Source organism: Camelina sativa, chromosome 11 (genome assembly GCF_030686135.1).
Source record: "Camelina sativa cultivar CO46 ecotype springtype chromosome 11, ASM3068613v1".
In the NCBI taxonomy this organism is placed as follows: domain Eukaryota; kingdom Viridiplantae; phylum Streptophyta; class Magnoliopsida; order Brassicales; family Brassicaceae; genus Camelina; species Camelina sativa.
This window is the reverse complement of record NC_141890.1, coordinates 29,192,650-29,209,846: the sequence shown is the minus strand read 5'-3', so window position 1 is coordinate 29,209,846 and position 17,197 is coordinate 29,192,650. Positions and strand designations below refer to the sequence as shown.

Genomic DNA, 17,197 nt, shown 5'->3' with positions numbered 1-17,197 from the left:
AATTGACAAAAGCATGGTGATATACTGATATCCCCGAACTAACATAAGATATGTGCAAAACACCATAAACATAGATTTTGGTACTGTTTTGGTGTAACGAGCGACAGATTTTGGTGCCGTCCGATATACTTATGTGAACCCAAAACAAAATCCCAAGTGATTCTATTTGACTCAAAATCAAGAAATTCGGCGCATATTATGTCCATTTATTAACCAAGTTTTTTATTCAACCTAACTTAAACCTACCCGATGTAAAAACAAGACGGTAAAAAATTTAGAGAAATTTTAGGATTCGATTTACAGATTAAAAATTATTTGTTTTTACAACACTTGTTTTTGGAAGAGTTATATTTAGAAGACACTATTAAAAACAAAAGCTATACAAAAGCAAAGCTATAGCCTATATCAAAACGTAGTACTAACTGTTTTAAAACATACTAGGTTGATACTAGCGCTATGCCGCGGGTTGTTTTTGGATGAGTTTTTCATATCATATTTATTTTATCTTTCCAATCATAATTAAGTTAAAATTGTTTGAATCTTTTAGATACATTAGCAAATTTATATTATTGTCTGAAGATGTTTTGATTTCTCTTTAGTTATTGTTTGCTAATGTTTTGCATATCTTAAACTGTAGAATTAGAAGAATTAATGAAAAATAATAAATACTTTTGAGCGTGAGATAATATCAGTGTTTACGGTATGCTCTCAAGTGAGATTGAAGTTGGGACGTATTTGTTACGGTATGCAACGAATGCTTAATCTAAATTTACATATATTGTCTCATTAACTATATGCACTATGTTTAATTTTGTTTTTGCTTAGACACATATTTACATTTTTAAAACCATATTGTGTACACACAAATTTTTCAAACCACACTAATCGAAGTTTCTATTTTTAACTTGTTTGGTCGGCCAACATTATTTAAAAAGATACATACCAACTCACAAGTATATCGTGTATATGGTATAGAAGCAGCGGCTGCTCGTCTGCTCCACTAAACGCTCTTATCACAAGCTAAATAATTATTTGGTCTTTAGAAAAAGTTCGCTAGTATTGGGTTTTATTGTAGTCCATTGTACATTCAGTTTGTTCCTTGCACAAATTTGTAATTTTGAACAAATTGTTCATCGTCGTTGTACTCCTCTGCGACTTGTTTCAGTAGCTTCTCCTGCAACTCATAAGCATCATCCCCTCGAAGAACATCACACGTCCATGTCATCAAAACCTGATCATTGTGGAGACGGATAAAAGAACATAAGCACTCAGCCTAAAAATGTTCTTCTACACTTGGTAATTGAGGAGTAAGAGAAGTTCCTTTTAAGTTTCGAGAGAGACTGTTTGTATGAGAAGTTTGAAAAATGCAATTTATGTAACAAAAAAAATGGGAACAAAAAGGAGACTGACCATTTCCAAAGCTCCTCTAATGACGCCACTTAAGACATTGCAGTAGTAAAGACCATGGCAAGTATTGGGAAGTCCTCCAAAATTAAACTTCAGCAAGTCTCATCTTTGTCCTAGCTTGTCACTGATGTAGTGACCCCAAAGAACATCTTGAACCCCACATGTGCAATAAGGCAAAGCATGTTACTGCTTCTCAATACCATTAAACCAAAGGAGATATCTACCAGACATTAAACACTATGCTCTAGACTAAACTCAGATTGAACACTTACGGTTTGGTTAATTAAACACTTATGGTTTGGTTTGTGACTTGTTTTCCGGCTTCATAGTGAAAGCCTTAACCAAAGACTATAGAGTTACCAAAGTCATAGACACGTTTATATCCCTTGATGAAACCTAACACTTTCTCATCGTAGTGAAATCATTAGTTCCACACAAGAGAGCCATAAGCCAAATACCCACATCATCATGTTCTCACGGTAATGTTGTATAAGGACAAAATATAAGCATAAGTAAGAAATCATGATTTTTTGGAGGGAAAACAGCCAGAGAAATAGGGCCAACATGTAAAACAAGTCAAGTGCTAAACACATATGCAATTAACAATTAAGAAAAATGACAATGGACCAGCATTTGAAATGTTAGTTACTCTTTTAATGTCAACAGATAAGCCCAGTTTTTGATTTATCTTAGAACATAATACATAAAGACCCAAAGCAATACCAATGAGGCTACTTGGAACCCAGTTTTTGAATATACCCTAATCATAAACCTTTAAAGAACCTCAATTGTAACATACCATAACAATGTTTAAACAAATCGCATCATATCTAATATTCTGGATCAAGCTATTGTACTAAGAATTGCTACACAAACATATCAGAAAAAAATCTAGGAAATGAGAATGAATAGACAGATGATGATTGAAATTTAACACAAGCATTGAGGATGACGAGATTGACTGAGAACTAAAAGAAAAAAGGCTAACAAATCGGAGTTTATCATCCATCTCTCAATTCTCAAGTCGGAGAAGAGGTAGTAGAGATGACAATTTCGTTCCTTTGTCGAGAAAGCTAAATGGAGATTTAAAAATGAATGCTTACAGAGTGGCAAGACGAGCAACCGCAGCAGCAACTGCAACACATGCTAGAATTTACAATAAGATGGATTTTTTAATCTCCACACTTAAAAAATAATTTCAATTCTCTTAAAAACAAACTCCATTGATGTTACGAATCGGAGATTACCTCAGGATGATGAGAGAAAGAAGCAGAAGGTAAGAGACCAAGCGAAGTAACAGATTTAACAAAGCCGAGGAATTTTTCACCAACCTTAGACAAATCCATCCCATCACTGCCTTGAGATAATAAGAAAGGGAGAAAGAAGAAAACCCTAGAGCTGTTGAATTCAGCACCATAACCAAGTTCGTTTAGATCTCCGCCATTGAAGAGAAATGGATTACCCAAAACTAGGGATGTCAAAATGGGTCAAAATTAATGGATTGACTCAAACCAAAGCAATCCAAAACCTTATTGAGTTGATAATTTGAGTATTAATGGGTTAATGAGTTAAATTGGTTTATGAGTTTAGTGGATTGGATTGAAATGGATTGGATTGAAATTGATTGGATTAAAATGAGTTTATGGGTTGACCAAAACCAAACAATTTGATTAATTTTGAATACCAGATTAAACCAATTTTTCTTTCTGAACAAAATCCATCTTTCATTTCTTACGAAGATATTTCTTATTCTTCATGTATCACCCCCAAATCAAAATATCAATACTTTCGATTTCGATTTCGCTTTCTCTCCCACTTCGTCTTCTTCGATCGACTCAGACTTCGGATACATGGGTATGATCTAAATCTCGTCTCCCACTTAAACCCATTTAAATTATGTTCTCATGCTTCATATTTTTTTGATTTGTTTCTTTTGTGGATTCGATTGATTCCGTGTTTAGCTTGATTCGATTAAGTGTTTAGCTTGATTCAATATGATTGATTCAATTAAGGGTTTTAGCTTGATTCCGTGTTTAGCTTGATTCCGTGTTTAGCTTGATTCGATTCGATTGATTCAATTAAGGGTTTTAGCTTGGTGTTGTTGTTCTAGCTGTGGTTTAAGTGGATGTGGTGTCTCTCTCCAACTTTTCAGTATCTTTGTCTCTAATGGTTTAAGGGTTTTAGCTTGGTGTTGTTGTTCTAGATGTGGTTTAAGTGGATGTGGTGTCTCTAATGGTTTAAGGGTTTTAGCTTGGTGTTGTTGTTCTAGCTAAAACCGCAGATTAGTTTTTATGATGTTTTTATGAGGATCATAAGGAAGAGGATTCATGTGCGTGTGGAGCATGTGCAGCAGTCAAGGTGTCCAGAGGAGTCCAATCCCTTACTCGTCAATGATCTCAATGGAGGCTATTAGTTCTCTGCTTTCTTGTGTTTTGGAAGCTCATTTAGCTTACTTGAAACTTTGTTTTAAAATTTATAGTTTTTTGTATTGACATGTATTGCAGTATTGGAGACATATATCATGTTTATGATAAACAGTTTATGTATAAAATTACATAAGCTTTGATGATTTTATAAAATTACACAAAGACTAAATTTCTGATTATGATATAAAATGGATCAACTCATTTAACCCATTAATCCATTAAGCTAAATGAGTTTGTGGGTTGATCCAAACCATTTGCTTAATGAGTTGAGTTGACTCATTATCCATTTAATACTAAATCTCTATGGTTATGGGTTGGTTTGGGTTGGTTTACCCAACTTGACACCCCTACCCAAAACTGAATGGGAAGAGATTAGGTTGCATCTCTCAATCTCATTTAAACGGCGACGAAGAAGAAGAAATCGAGCATCAATTGATTAAACGCTATCGTTTTCCATTTTGCTTCAATGTTGAGGCTCATGTGTCACACCAGGAATGCAACACATCATTTTTTATTGTATTGATTAATGGAAAAAATGCCATAAAAATCCTCTAGTTTCAAATTTGGGACAAAAAAATCCCCAACTTTGGAGATGTCATTTTAATCCCCAACTTTAGGTTGACTCATCCAAAAAATAGGGAACTTTCTCTGACCTCCATGTTTTAGGCACGCGGTTAAGTCTCCATTAGAAACTAATAGACGAGGTTAACAAACCGTTAATGGCTTCCGTTTAGCTAAAACGTCGACGTCTTATAAACAACAAAACAACGTCGTTTATAACTAAAGAATCCCCAAATTGAATCCAATTCTCGAATAGAAAACATAATCCCTAACCCTAAAAACAAAAAATTTCTCAAATTCTCTCGAATTGTCTTCATGGCGAGGACCGTGGAGGAAAAAATCTTGTTCCACCGCGGTGGTCGTCGCGATTGATGATGAATACTCCAGAGAAAGACACGATTCAAACAAGATCTGAAGCCGAGACAGTTGAGATTCTATCTGATACTGAGGCGGATCGAATCGAAGAGATGAATGAGAAGGATGGACCTGAGGCGGATTGAATCGAAGAGGAGAATGAGAAGGATGGTCCTGAGGCTGAGCGATTCGTAGAGGAGAATGAGAACGATGGACGTGAGGTGGATTGAATCGAAGTGGAGACTGAGAAGGATGGTCCTGAGGCTGAGCGATTCGTATAGGAGAATGAGAAAGATGGTCCTGAGGCGGATCGAATCAAAGTGGAGACTGCAAAGGATGGTCCTGAGGTTGAGCGATTTGTAGAGGAGAATGAGAAGGATCAAAACAGTAAGACAGTTTCTAAACCTAAACGTAAACGAAAAAGGAAGAAGATTGCTGAAGATATCGAAGATGATCGTGAGGCCGTGAGTGGAGATGATTGTGAGGTTGTTGGTGATGAAGACTGTGATGAGGTTAGATATGCAGACGAAGGTAACCGTGAAGAAGATCATGAAGATCAAAGATGGAGCATTGTAGCGGTTCCAGAGCGATATTGCGAGCCAAATGTAGATTCTATAGAAGAAAGAGATGATGGTAATATTGGTGTGGAGGAAGAAAATTGTGATGATTTTGAAGCTGAATTTGGCCCGGATGCGAGAGAGGGCCGTGGAGACGAGAGTGATGCTGATAGTGGAGATGATATATGGGATAAGGAGAGGATTCCTGATCCTCTTTCATACAGTGACGATGATGAAGATTGCGACGACGAAGGTGCTGCTCCACAAGCTGAAGATCCGGAAGAGATTCTAAGTCTGGGTAGAACTTTCAATGGTCCAGATGAGTTCAAGATTGCTGTGCTAAGGTATTCTCTGAAGACTAGATACAATATTAGTTGTATAGGTCACAGAGTTTGAAAGTTGGTGCTAAGTGGTCGTCGACTGATGTTAAGTGTCCATGGAGATGCTATTGTTCTTATTCTAAAAAGAAACACAAGATACAAGTGAAGATATACGATGGTGAGCATGCATGTGTGAGATCCATATTCTCGAAGATGTTGAAGCGAGGGACAAATGCTTGGTTGTTTAGGGAGAGGTTGAGAAAGGATCCGAAAATTACCAAGCAACAGATGGTTGCAGAGATCAAGAGAGAGTACAACTTCGAAGTCACAGAAGACCAATGCTCCAAGGCGAAGACATAAGTTATGAAAGAAAAAAAAGTGACTCATGAAGAACATTTTGCTCGAATATGGGATTATCAAGCTGAGATCTTCCGATCTAATCCGGAGACTGCCTTTGAGATTGAGACTACACCTGGTACAACTATTGGCAGCTTACCAAGGTTTTATCATCTATTCATTTGCTTTAAGTTACAGCGAGACGCTTGGAAGAATACATGTAGGCCTATTATAGGCATAGATGGTGCCTTTCTCAAATGGGACGTAAAGGGTCATCTTTTAGCAGCTGTTGGGAGAGATGGAGACAATAGGATTGTTCCTATTGCATGGGCTGTAGTGGAGATTGAGAATGATGATAATTGGGATTGGTTTCTTAGGATGTTATCTGCCAAGTTGGATCTTCAAGATGGAAAAAACGTGACAATCATATCAGACAAACAATCGGTTAATGTTTGTCCCTCTTTTGTTTACATTTCGGATAATAGTAAATGAGTATGCTAATTTTCTACATTATGTACATATTTTCAGGATTTAGTTAAAGCAATTCACATTGTTATTCCAGCAGCTGAGCATAGGCAATGTGCTAGGCACATTATGGAAAATTGGAAGAGGAGTAGCCATGATATGGAGCTACAAAGACTCTTCTTGAAGATTGCAAGGAGTTACACAGAAGGAGAATTTGGTGCTCATATGCGAGCTTTGCAGAGTTACAATCCTAGTGCCTATGATTCGCTCCTGAAGACCCAACTGAGGACATGGTCTAGAGCGTTTTTTCAGGGCTGGGAGTTGCTGCAATGACAACTTAAACAACCTCAATGAGTCGTTCAATAAAACCATCCGAGGAGCCAGAAGGAAACCTTTACTAGATATGCTGGAAGACATTAGGAGACAGTGTATGGTGCGTAACGAGAAGAGGTATGTGATTGCGGGTCGGTTGAAGACTAGATTCACAAAAAGAGCTCACGCTGAGATAGAGAAGATGATTGATGGGTCACAATTTTGTGAAAGGTGGATGGCAAGGCACAATACGCAAGAGATAAAGGTTGGTGATGTCACGGTAATTGTTGATATGAATGACAACCCTTGCGGTTGCAGGAAATGACAGATGACTGGTATACCATGTATTCATGTTGCATCCGTCATCATAGGAAGGAAGGAGAAGATGGAAGATTATGTGGCTGAGTGGTACACGGCTAGAATGTGGCAGCTAACTTACATTGATGGTATTGAGCCTGTTCAAGGCAAGCTGCTATGGCCAAGAGTGAACAGGATAGGAGTGTTGCCACCTCCATGGAGAAAAGGTAATCCAGGGAGGCCAAATAATCATGCTAGGAGGAAATCATTGTTTGAAACAGCCTCTAGCTCCAACAAAACCCAGCTAAGAGGCAATCGAGTCATGACCTGCTCAAATTGCAAACAAGAAGGACACAACCGACAAGGATGTACGAATCCGAGAGTTGCAACACCACCAAGAAGAAAAAGAGGTCGACCAAGAAAATGACAAGTAAGATTTTCTATTTTGAACATTGAACATTATAATTCATTTTGAACATTGATTGTAACATTTTTTATTGAAATTAGGAGCCAAGGGTTATACTGTTTGGACAAGGTCAACCATTGCAAGGAGATCCTTCTCAACCATCTCAAGGACCACCTTCTCAACCATCTTAAGGACCACCAGCTCAACCATCTCAAGGAGCACCATCTCAGTCATCACAAGGAGCACCAGCTCATTTATCTCAAGGAGCATCATCTCAGCCATCTCAACCATCACAAGGAGCACCAGATCATCTATCTCAAGGATCACCATCTCAACCATCTCAAGGACAACCATCTCAACCATCACAAGGGAGATCTCATCCAACAACCTCAGTCAGAGGAAGATCTCATCCAACAACCTCAGTCAGAGGAAGATCTCATCCAACGACATCAGTCAGATCAAGAACTCATCTGGGTGGATCACAGGGAAGTTCACAACAAGGAGGCTGGGCACCATGGTTTGAATGTTCACGCTAAACTTCAAAGTCGAGTTTTGTTTGGATACTCTGTTTTTTTGTTTCTTTGGATTGTTTTTGGCCTTTTGTTTGTATCAAAACATATTCTATCATGATTGAGACACAATTCAAACAAGAGATATCCATTACTTATGAGATCAAAGAAATCATCCAACAAGAAATATCACAAAGAGTTTACATGAAGCTCTTGTTAATAACCTAACATAAAAGTCTTCTGATTTCCTTACCTAAACAATACAAAACTACACAAAATGGTCATAACACAAAGCCAAACAAAACCGACTTTGAAGCACAGCATCAACTTGCGTAGTTCTTTTTTGTTGCTCATGTCTTCTTCCTTCAATTCTTTCACCATTGATGCGGACATCGATCCTACAAACCAAACCGTTGAACCAGATCCTGTACCACATCATGTACCACATCTTGTACCAGAAGTACGAGAAGACCCTATGACACGATCAAAGGGTAAACAGCTAAGGACGAGGTTTAACCTATCCGTTCAAGACATTGTAAGCTCCCTAGAGCTGAAGGACGTCAACTGGTATGTACCACCATCATGCCACCATAATGGACATGATCACATTACCAAGGAAGAGCTTGCTGAAGCCTTCACCCAAATGAGCCTTGATCAGACCAGTTCCCCAGGTATGAAAACTCTTTTGGCAGGTCAAGGAACCTTAAGAATCCAAGAGAAGACATTGGAGCTGCAAGAGACGTGTGATACAAGCAACACCTCCGAAAGCAATCAAGAGAGTGAAGATCAAGACCAAGACATAGAGGACATGTACGAGCATCAAGAGACTGATCAAGATACTCTAGAGGAACTCCAAGAAGACCCCTACTTCAATAAACAAGCCAACAATCAAGTACAAGACAAGAACCCTGAAATAGCACAGTGAGTATTACAAGAAGTGATTCAGATAACATCAATTGGGCCTAGATCGCATCCAGGTAAGTCTTATTCAATATTTTCGATCCTTGCAGGTCCCACCAACCCCAACAACGGCTAGAAGACTTGCTCATCAAGAGATGATGGCTTCTTCTTCTTCTTCTTCTTCTTTGTTCAATTGCTCAGGAAAAAGATCTTCTTCTTCTTCTTCTTCTTTTTCTTTGTTCAATTGCTCAGGAAAAAGATGTGACCTTTGTTCAATTGCTCAGGAAAAGATGTGACCTTTTTGTGTTTCTGGTTCGAAATTATCCGACTTTTAAGTATTGATTGAGTAAGGTAATGATTCTGATACAATCTGTTGAGAAAAAGATGTGGCCTTTGTTCAATCTTTATTGACCTCTCATACATTAGTGGTTCTTTAAGAAGATTGAAACTGTTCAAGAATCAAAGAATCTGTATTTGTTGCTTCAAGATGTTTTCATTCTTGTAAGGGAAATGGTGAGTGGTTTTAGGTGTTGGGTTGCTTTGCTTGTGTCTCCACCAAATTGTTTGGTTTTTGTTTTCATGTGTTGGCTGGATTTGTTTGCGTAGGGGCTTTGGCAAGTTGATGGTTAAGCTCATGCAAGGATATTTTGTTACTGGGGTTGAAAGTTCTGAGCAAGAACACTTACCTGGAAACCGTGCTGGTAATGGTGACTGCTGTATCTATCTATTATCTCACATTTGTTCACTTGAACTATCAATGTAATGTTTTTATTTCTGTTCAGGGGAAAAGGCCAAGGGAAAGAAACCGTACAGGCCGCAAATTAATACTGCGTCTTATGCATTACTGATAACATTGCACAGGTTTAGTAGTTACATTTGTATTTTCCTCGCAATGTAGTTCTTTCTTTCATCTCAGTGAACCCTTCTTCAGGACTGTGTTTATGGCGTTAATGTTTTTCTTTTACCAGAGAGACTGCAAACGGGAAAAAATTCATGCGTAAACAAGAGCTTATGGACGCTACTGAAGCGAGTGGGCTCTCACAAGTTCCTATTGTGTATGATTCAATTTATGTTCCAGTCTCTGATATGTTGTTAATTTTGTACCCAATCACTGCTGCTTGAATTTATTCCTTCATTCTTGTTGATAGACCAGAGAAAGGAAAAGGAAAAGCAGGAATTGGACAGTCGAAGAGGGAGTGGTATAGCGGATGGAGCTGCATGACAACACTTATACAGAAGGGATTGGTGGTGAAATCTAGCAATCCAGCAAAGTAAAAAAAAAAAAACTCATTGCTAAAAAACCATGTCTTATGTATTTTCTGCATTTTGACTTTTATTATTTATAAAGAAGTAGGCCTTACCTTGAGACAAGGATGACTTGACTTGTTTTTTCTTGTAGGTACAGTTGAAGGCCATGATGCAGCAAATGAATGTATCGTGCGATCTCGATTATCTAATCCAGTTGAAATCTTATCTGATGATGAAGTGGAGCCTGCACAGCAAGCAAAAAGACCGCGTAATCAAGATTCAACCTACTCTTTTACCATGAGAGAAGAACAGCCGTATGTCGATGCAAGATCCAGGGCACAATCATCCATTCCAGCAGGACCTTCTAGAGCACAACCATGTACGGGTCTTTAGCAAGCATGTGATATGATATCTTTACTGTTGTGTCTGTTAAATGATGTATGTTTCATCTTATGAATTCTTAGCTACGAATACAGGTGAAGTTGATCTTGAGGGATCTCGTGCTAAGAAGTTCCGTTCTTGCAATGTTGGATCCACCTTAAATCCATGTTCATCTGGTTCCACTCATCCCATGAAAGCCTGCTCATCTTCTGTATGTAACTATTTGACTTCAGTAGATTATGTAACTAATATGTTTACGATCAGCAGCAGCAACTGTAGTACTAATCAGCATTGGTTGTTCTTTATTGTGTGCTGTTTACAAAGTTGGCATCAAATGGAATCGAAGGAGTAACAACTATTCCACGCCTTCCACCTCTTAGATTTGGAGAAGCTTTTGAGGAAGCATATGATGTGATCATGATACTGGATGATCGAGAACAGTTTGCCACCAAGGGGTGTGTGGAACTCTACTCATCTTTTTCCGACTTGAGTTTTTCTTATGGTTTAGTTATGAAGCTGTGATAATACCCTATCTATGTTGTTGTTGATAACACTAACCCATACGTTCTTATTCACAGATAAAGATCCATAGTTGATAGCATATGCTCTGTATTCAAGATTAAGATTGAGGTTTGCATTTGCTTTTCTTGGATAAATGTCAACAGATTCCAAACTTAACAAAAATGAACTGGAAAAATGGGTGTTGTTGAATCTGTAGGTTAGACGATTACCTATTGGGGACTGTATCTGGATTGCTCGGCATAAGTATCAACAAGATGAATATGTTCTGGACTTTATTGTTGAGAGGAAGAGCATTGATGATTTGCACTCGTCAATTATGGATAATCGCTACAAGGACCAAAAACTTAGACTTCAGGTTTCTTGTAGTGTACTACTCTCTCAACTCCTAAAGTTCTGACTTGCTCTATCTTTCGTTGACGGTTGTTTCTTCTTGAATTGCCAGAGATCAGGAATCAAGAAGCTGATATACATTCTTGAAGGGGATCCAAACCAGTCTAAAACATCAGAAAGCATAAAAACGGCGTAAGTTTTTGTCTTTTTTAACAGAAGATTTCTGATTGGTTCTTTGAGGTTTGGAAACCAAATTTGTTTTTATCTATGTGCTTTAGTTGTTTCAAAACGGAGATTCTTGAAGGGTTTGATGTGGTGAGGACAAATGGGCTGGGTGAGACGCTAAGAAAATACGGTTATCTCACTAAATCGATATACCAATACTACAAGTCGCGGGTGAATGATGACCAGAGCAAAGTCCCGGCCGCGTGTCCTTCTTTCGATGATTTTGTCAAAAGGTGTCAAGACTTTGATAAAATGACAATCAGCGATGTATTTGCTATTCAGCTTATGCAGGTATTGATTTTGAGTCTTGCTAAAGCTTTATTCGGATCTTTTACGTATGGAGTTTAACTTCTCTACAATGCTTTTTGTTGCAGGTGCCGCAAGTAACAGAGGAAATTGCCATAGCTGTTCTTGATACGTACCCAACACTTTTGTCTCTTGCTTCTGCATATTCTAAACTAGTAAGCCTTTTTTTTTTACACTTGTACTGCTTTAAAACACGCTGATGGCTTCTAGTCTTGAACTACAACGATTTCTCGATGGTTTTTTGAAGGATGGGAATGTCTCGGCGCAAGAAGAAATGCTTAGGAATCAAAGCAACAATGTAGTATGTGCATCAGCTAGTAATAATATATACAAGTTAGTTTGGGGTGAATGACTGACTTCTACTCTAGTGTTTGTCCCTTTAACCATTTTGTTGTGTAGAAAGAGAGTGATCTGAAACTGCTCCAGTGCATATATTAGCGACTTGCTCTATTAGATTTTGGACAGTGATTAGTAGAACCACTTGTGCTTGTAACTGAAGCTTAGGCTCACAATTATTATAACCGTTTCAATTTGTTGTTCCTCTGAAAATATTCTCTTCTTGAAACCAAGTTCAACGATACTGTACATCTCCTTCTTCCTTACAAAACTTAAACGATCGACCAATCAGAAAATGGCCCAAACGGAAAGGAAGCCCATTAATAAAACAGATCTATCAAGCCTTCAACTTCAACGGCCATCTCCACCAGCAAAAGAAGACCCAAAAAAAACAAAACAAAGCATGATCATTGATCAGATCAAAAGAAGAAGACTGTGAGTTGTGATCGGTACGGAGTTACAAGTTCTGAAAGTGTAAGCATGCACGTGTACTCAAACAAAACATGTCGTTATCAAATAATCAAACGCTAAGCATACACAAATAGTTCACAAAACGTTGAGACCACGTTTCTGAAAGTGTAAGTGGTCGTCTGGTGCCACATGCAAAACGTTAGAATTATCCACATGTTGGTTCAATTCTTCCCTTCTCCTTTTCATAAGTTCTCTTCAAAAAAAACTCATTTTAGTGATATCTGTGAGAATTGGCCAAGATTAAATTGGATTTAGTAGATAACTTCTAAAGGAGTTTTTTGTTAAAACATCTCGATAGAGAAGAAGAATGTGATCAAGACACGAAAGTCCTCTTTGTATTTAATTTTGTGAAGGGAAGTGTAATTCAAAACGTGTTTTGTTTTTGTGTGTGGCTGATTAAAGATTTTTAAAATAATTAATAATAATTCTTAAAGAAAAAACGTGAGAAGATAACAAAAATAAGGTATAAAGGGCTTGAGAACAAATGGACCACACAGAAAAGCGAACTAATCTTTATTCCTAAATTCTTTTTGATATTTAAAAAAAAATGAAGTTACATATTCGTTTTTTACCTACTACTACATATTTCACTTTTACTGTTAATACATATATGAATATTTAATCACTTGACTACATAGTAACCTGACCAATACAGCTCATGATTTTAATGATAATGTTCTGCAAACTGCTTAATTTATTGGTCAATTCATTAGTATTTTATTAAAATAAAGTTAACTTTCGATTTCATTTTAAATGTAAAATAATTTGGTTGGCCATATTTTTTAGGATTCTGAAATGAATATCGAAACCACGATCAAACTTGTCAATTTTTCCCCGATTAATTCATCCGAATTGATTAGAAAAATGTATCCCAAAAATGATTCTCTTTATAGAAATGTTGTGTAGCTTTTTTCTTCCTTTATCTTTTTGAGTTTTAATATCATAGTCCCAGAAGTACAAGTTTGCTAAAACTGTGGTTTAAAATCGACAAATGTTATATAAAGTAGTTTAGATCATTTTATGATTCTGTGGTCCTCTAGTTGGTATTCAACTAAGGATGTTATCAAGATAGCGTTCACATGTTACTTCTACCATTTTTTTTCTCTCACCAAAAAATGTGTTTTTATGCAAAGGGAGTGGGCAAAAGATTCACGAAATTTGAGCTTTGATTCTCCAAATCTTAGCTTTCTTTAAATAAGCATATGCATATCTTCCAATTTATGCCATCCAACGTCATGTATAACTAAATATATACGGATTTAATTAGCCACATATATGTATGGTTGTAAGATGTTTTAAAATCTAGCAATGGAATAATTAATGTTGGTTTTAAAAAATTTGACAAAGAAACAAAAAAATTAAGAAAATAAGCAAATTATAAGAAAAATGGAAAAAAATAAAAAAAATTATAATCAATATTGTAAATGTTACTACATATGTTATGATATATTTCTAACTTCAGAAATTTTTGTTTGAGGAAGGTAATGCATAAAGTCATGTGGATTACATGTACATTGGTTAATATATTTGAAATCAAATATAGAGATGATTCAACACTAATATATAGTAGAAAAAGCTTTTCTACTAATTGATTTTAAGTTAAAAGTTCATAATTTGTTGTAGTGCATCAGAGTCCAGTATCAAATATCAGTATGTCACGTACAAAGAGTGAATACATCCCAAGATTGTTATTAGGTGGAGTCCAACCTCCAACTTCGACAATATAACTCAAACTACTTTGCCACTTTATTACTGTACTTTCATCTAATGTAATATTTTTTGGGAAAATCCCAAAATAAACCACAAAGGTGACACCAACTCTCAATTTAAACCTTAAAAGTTTTTCACTTCCACTTTTATACCTCAAAGTGACTACTACACTGCCAATATAATACGACGATTGACTTCCATTTTCGTAGGCCATAACATTTAACAGATTTTATTAATCCATTAACAGAATAATTACCAGCAGTAACTCCGTTTGTTTTCTCATCTAAGAACACAAATTTATACATAATGTTTGAGTTTATTATTTCTGGGGCAAGTCCCCCCTTCCCCCACTAACCATAGCGTGGGTCTGCCCGTAATGTACCTCTGGCGGTTTGTATAAGATAGAAAGACTTTGCTTTTATAAGAATAGCTCTCTTATATTATTGCTTAGAAAATCTCCTCTCAAAACTAAACAATGTTTGCACTCTTTCTCATACCTTTGATCACAACTTAATCAAAGATATATATAGTGCTTTATTCTCCTATTTCTTTTAGAACTAGATATCTCCTAATTCTAGTAGGATTATGCTTAGCCCTTTCTTGTCCTAAACATTCCTTTGTAAGATATTTTGGGCCTTAAGTCTTGAAGTTTATCCAACATTTTCCCCCTTAAACTTCAAATTCTCCTTGCTTACTTCATAAACACCTATCAAGCTCCTCATTTCTTCAAACTTCACTCTAGCCAAAGCCTTGGTAAGAATATCAGCCTTCTGCTCTACTCCAGGGATGTGCTCCACACGAATGAGCTCTCTCTCAATGCATTCTCGCACAAAGAAGTATCGCTTATGTATGTGTTTGCTTCTCCCATGAAACACTGGGTTCTTAGCAAGTGCTATTGCAGACTTGTTGTCGACATACAACATGATTTGAGCTTCCTTCTTTCCTGTAACTTCACACATCAAATCCTGAAGCCAAATTGCTTGTTTAGCTCCTTCTGTTGCAGCCATAAACTCGGCCTCACAAGAAGACATAGCAGCTGTGTCTTGCTTCCGTGTACACCATGTGATCGGTGTATCACCAAAGAGAAATAAAAGTCCAGTACTACTCCTCTCATCATCTAGATCGACGTTGTGACTGCTGTCACTGAAACCAACGATCTCCTTTAAACCTCCACGCTTATACTTGAGACCATATGATGTCGTTCCTCTGAGGTACCGCAAAATCTGTTTTATGATCTCTCCATGAGACTTCCTCGGGCTCTGCATGTATCTGCTTACAACACTTACCGCAAAAGACATATCAGGTCGAGTGTGTAAGAGATACCTCAAACAACCAACAACTCTTCTGAACCGAGTAGGATCTATCTCTGTTTCATCAGGCGACTTAGAGACCTGCAGCCCAAACTCCATTGGGATCACTGTTGAGTTGCAGTTTTGAAGTCCTGCTTGCTTTAAAATCCTCTGTGCATATCCTTCTTGTTTAATGGTGATACCATCAATTCCTTGATGCACTTCAATGCCAAGGTAGTAAGTGAGTCTACCGAGATCAGACATCTCGAACTTCGACGACATCCCTTCCTTGAACTCCTTAATCGCTCTAAGATTGTTGCCTGTGATAAATAAGTCATCCACATAAACAACAACAATTAGTAGATCACCTCCTTTCTCCTTTTGATACATTGCAGTCTCCTTCAAACATCTCTTGAAGCTCATCTCCTTCAAGATTTGATCCAACTTAGTGTTCCATGCTCGTGGAGCTTGTCTTAAGCCATATAGAGCTTTTGTCAGCTTGTAAACTCTATGTTCTCCCCCCTCGATCTGAAAACCTTCTGGTTGTTCTACATAGACATTCTCCTTCAATTCGCCATGCAAAAATGCAGTTTTTACATCCAAGTGATGGATCTCCCATCCATCTGATGCAGCCAAACCAATCAACATTCTTATTGTCTCCATGCGAGCTACATGAGCAAAAGCTTCTTCATAATCGACACCACTCTCTTGCACATAGCCCTTTGTAACAAGCCTGGCCTTGTACTTGTTTACTGTTCCGTCTGCATTCCTTTTAATCTTAAAAACCCACTTGAGACCAATTACCTTCACACCTTGTGGTCTATCAACAAGAAACCAAGTCTTGTTTTTGTTGATAGAGTCGATCTCATCCTTACAAGCTAATCTCCATACTTTTAGTCCTTTTGCATCTTCATAGAACTGTGGCTCATCATTGATCATCAGTAGTAAAATCTCACTTTCGATTGATGCTAACAACACATAGTCATCAAGATACTTAGGAGTCTTTGTTTGACGTTCTGACCTTCTTAAAGACAGTTGCTGATTCTCTTGAGTAACAACATTCTCGTCATCCACTCTATTTTCTCGAGTTATATCATCCTCTGGGTCTGCTCTATAATCATCGACATGATCTTGTTCTGCAGAACTCGATGATATTGGTCCTTTACCAGCATCCTCCCCACTGCATATGAAACATCCCTTGTTCTCTGCAATCTCTATTTTCTGTCTTGTTCCAACTCCACTTATTTTCGTCATCAAAAACAACATCTCTGCTGACTACAATTCTTCTAGTTGACGGATTGAACAGTCGATATGCCTTGGATCCAGGTTCGATGCCAAGGTTTACTAAAGACAAAGAACGATCATCCAACTTCTTGAGACTTGCAGTATCAGTTTTAGAATAAGCTATACACCCAAATACTCTTAGGTGTTCAACATTTGGTTTCCTTTCTCGCAAACATTCATACGGAGTGATGTTATTCAATGCCTTAATAGGTATCCTATTGATCACATATGTAATGTGACGAACT

At 37.4% G+C, this 17,197-nt stretch overlaps 2 protein-coding genes, 1 long non-coding RNA gene and 1 pseudogene across 7 annotated transcripts; 3 read left to right on the top strand and 1 right to left on the bottom strand.

Moving 5' to 3' along the window:
• Positions 1 to 867: 867 nt before the first annotated feature.
• On the bottom strand, positions 868 to 2,941 carry LOC104724327 (uncharacterized). Of its 5 annotated transcripts, none has more exons than XR_015573100.1 (5): positions 2,655 to 2,930; positions 2,511 to 2,553; positions 1,680 to 1,809; positions 1,411 to 1,556; positions 868 to 1,231 (listed from the first exon to the last, which is right to left on the bottom strand). It is a non-coding gene; the product is annotated as an uncharacterized LOC104724327 (long non-coding RNA). The 5 variants fall into 5 exon arrangements; XR_015573102.1 differs by having other exon boundaries at positions 2,511 to 2,541; positions 2,655 to 2,872; XR_015573101.1 differs by lacking the exon at positions 1,680 to 1,809 and having other exon boundaries at positions 2,655 to 2,941.
• Positions 2,942 to 4,768: 1,827 nt separating this feature from the next.
• LOC147934569 (uncharacterized) lies at positions 4,769 to 7,462 on the top strand (annotated as a pseudogene).
• Positions 7,463 to 8,425: 963 nt separating this feature from the next.
• On the top strand, positions 8,426 to 8,986 carry LOC147934568 (uncharacterized). The gene is made up of 2 exons (XM_087473884.1): positions 8,426 to 8,865; positions 8,959 to 8,986. The coding sequence occupies exons 1-2, from the start codon at positions 8,426 to 8,428 to the stop codon at positions 8,984 to 8,986; spliced, it is 468 nt and encodes a 155-aa protein (XP_087330010.1).
• Positions 8,987 to 10,221: 1,235 nt separating this feature from the next.
• Positions 10,222 to 12,416, top strand: LOC104728374 (crossover junction endonuclease MUS81-like). Its single transcript, XM_087476452.1, has 9 exons — positions 10,222 to 10,477; positions 10,575 to 10,690; positions 10,804 to 10,934; positions 11,058 to 11,109; positions 11,198 to 11,356; positions 11,444 to 11,523; positions 11,610 to 11,847; positions 11,931 to 12,017; positions 12,110 to 12,416. Exons 5-9 carry the CDS (start codon positions 11,318 to 11,320, stop codon positions 12,212 to 12,214), a joined length of 549 nt encoding a protein of 182 aa, XP_087332578.1. The 5' UTR covers positions 10,222 to 10,477; positions 10,575 to 10,690; positions 10,804 to 10,934; positions 11,058 to 11,109; positions 11,198 to 11,317; the 3' UTR covers positions 12,215 to 12,416.
• The last annotated feature ends 4,781 nt before the right edge of the window (positions 12,417 to 17,197 follow it).

Excerpts from the sequence above, each read along its gene's own strand:
- LOC104728374 (XM_087476452.1), top strand. The coding sequence starts at position 11,318 with ATGGATAATCGCTACAAGGACCAAAAACTTAGACTTCAG. Across the intron at positions 11,357-11,443 it reads ACCAAAAACTTAGACTTCAG|AGATCAGGAATCAAGAAGCT; the intron begins GTTTCTTGTAGT and ends TTGAATTGCCAG. Across the intron at positions 11,524-11,609 it reads TCAGAAAGCATAAAAACGGC|TTGTTTCAAAACGGAGATTC; the intron begins GTAAGTTTTTGT and ends TATGTGCTTTAG.
- LOC147934568 (XM_087473884.1), top strand. The coding sequence starts at position 8,426 with ATGACACGATCAAAGGGTAAACAGCTAAGGACGAGGTTTAACCTATCC. Across the intron at positions 8,866-8,958 it reads CAAGACAAGAACCCTGAAAT|AGGTCCCACCAACCCCAACA; the intron begins AGCACAGTGAGT and ends TTCGATCCTTGC.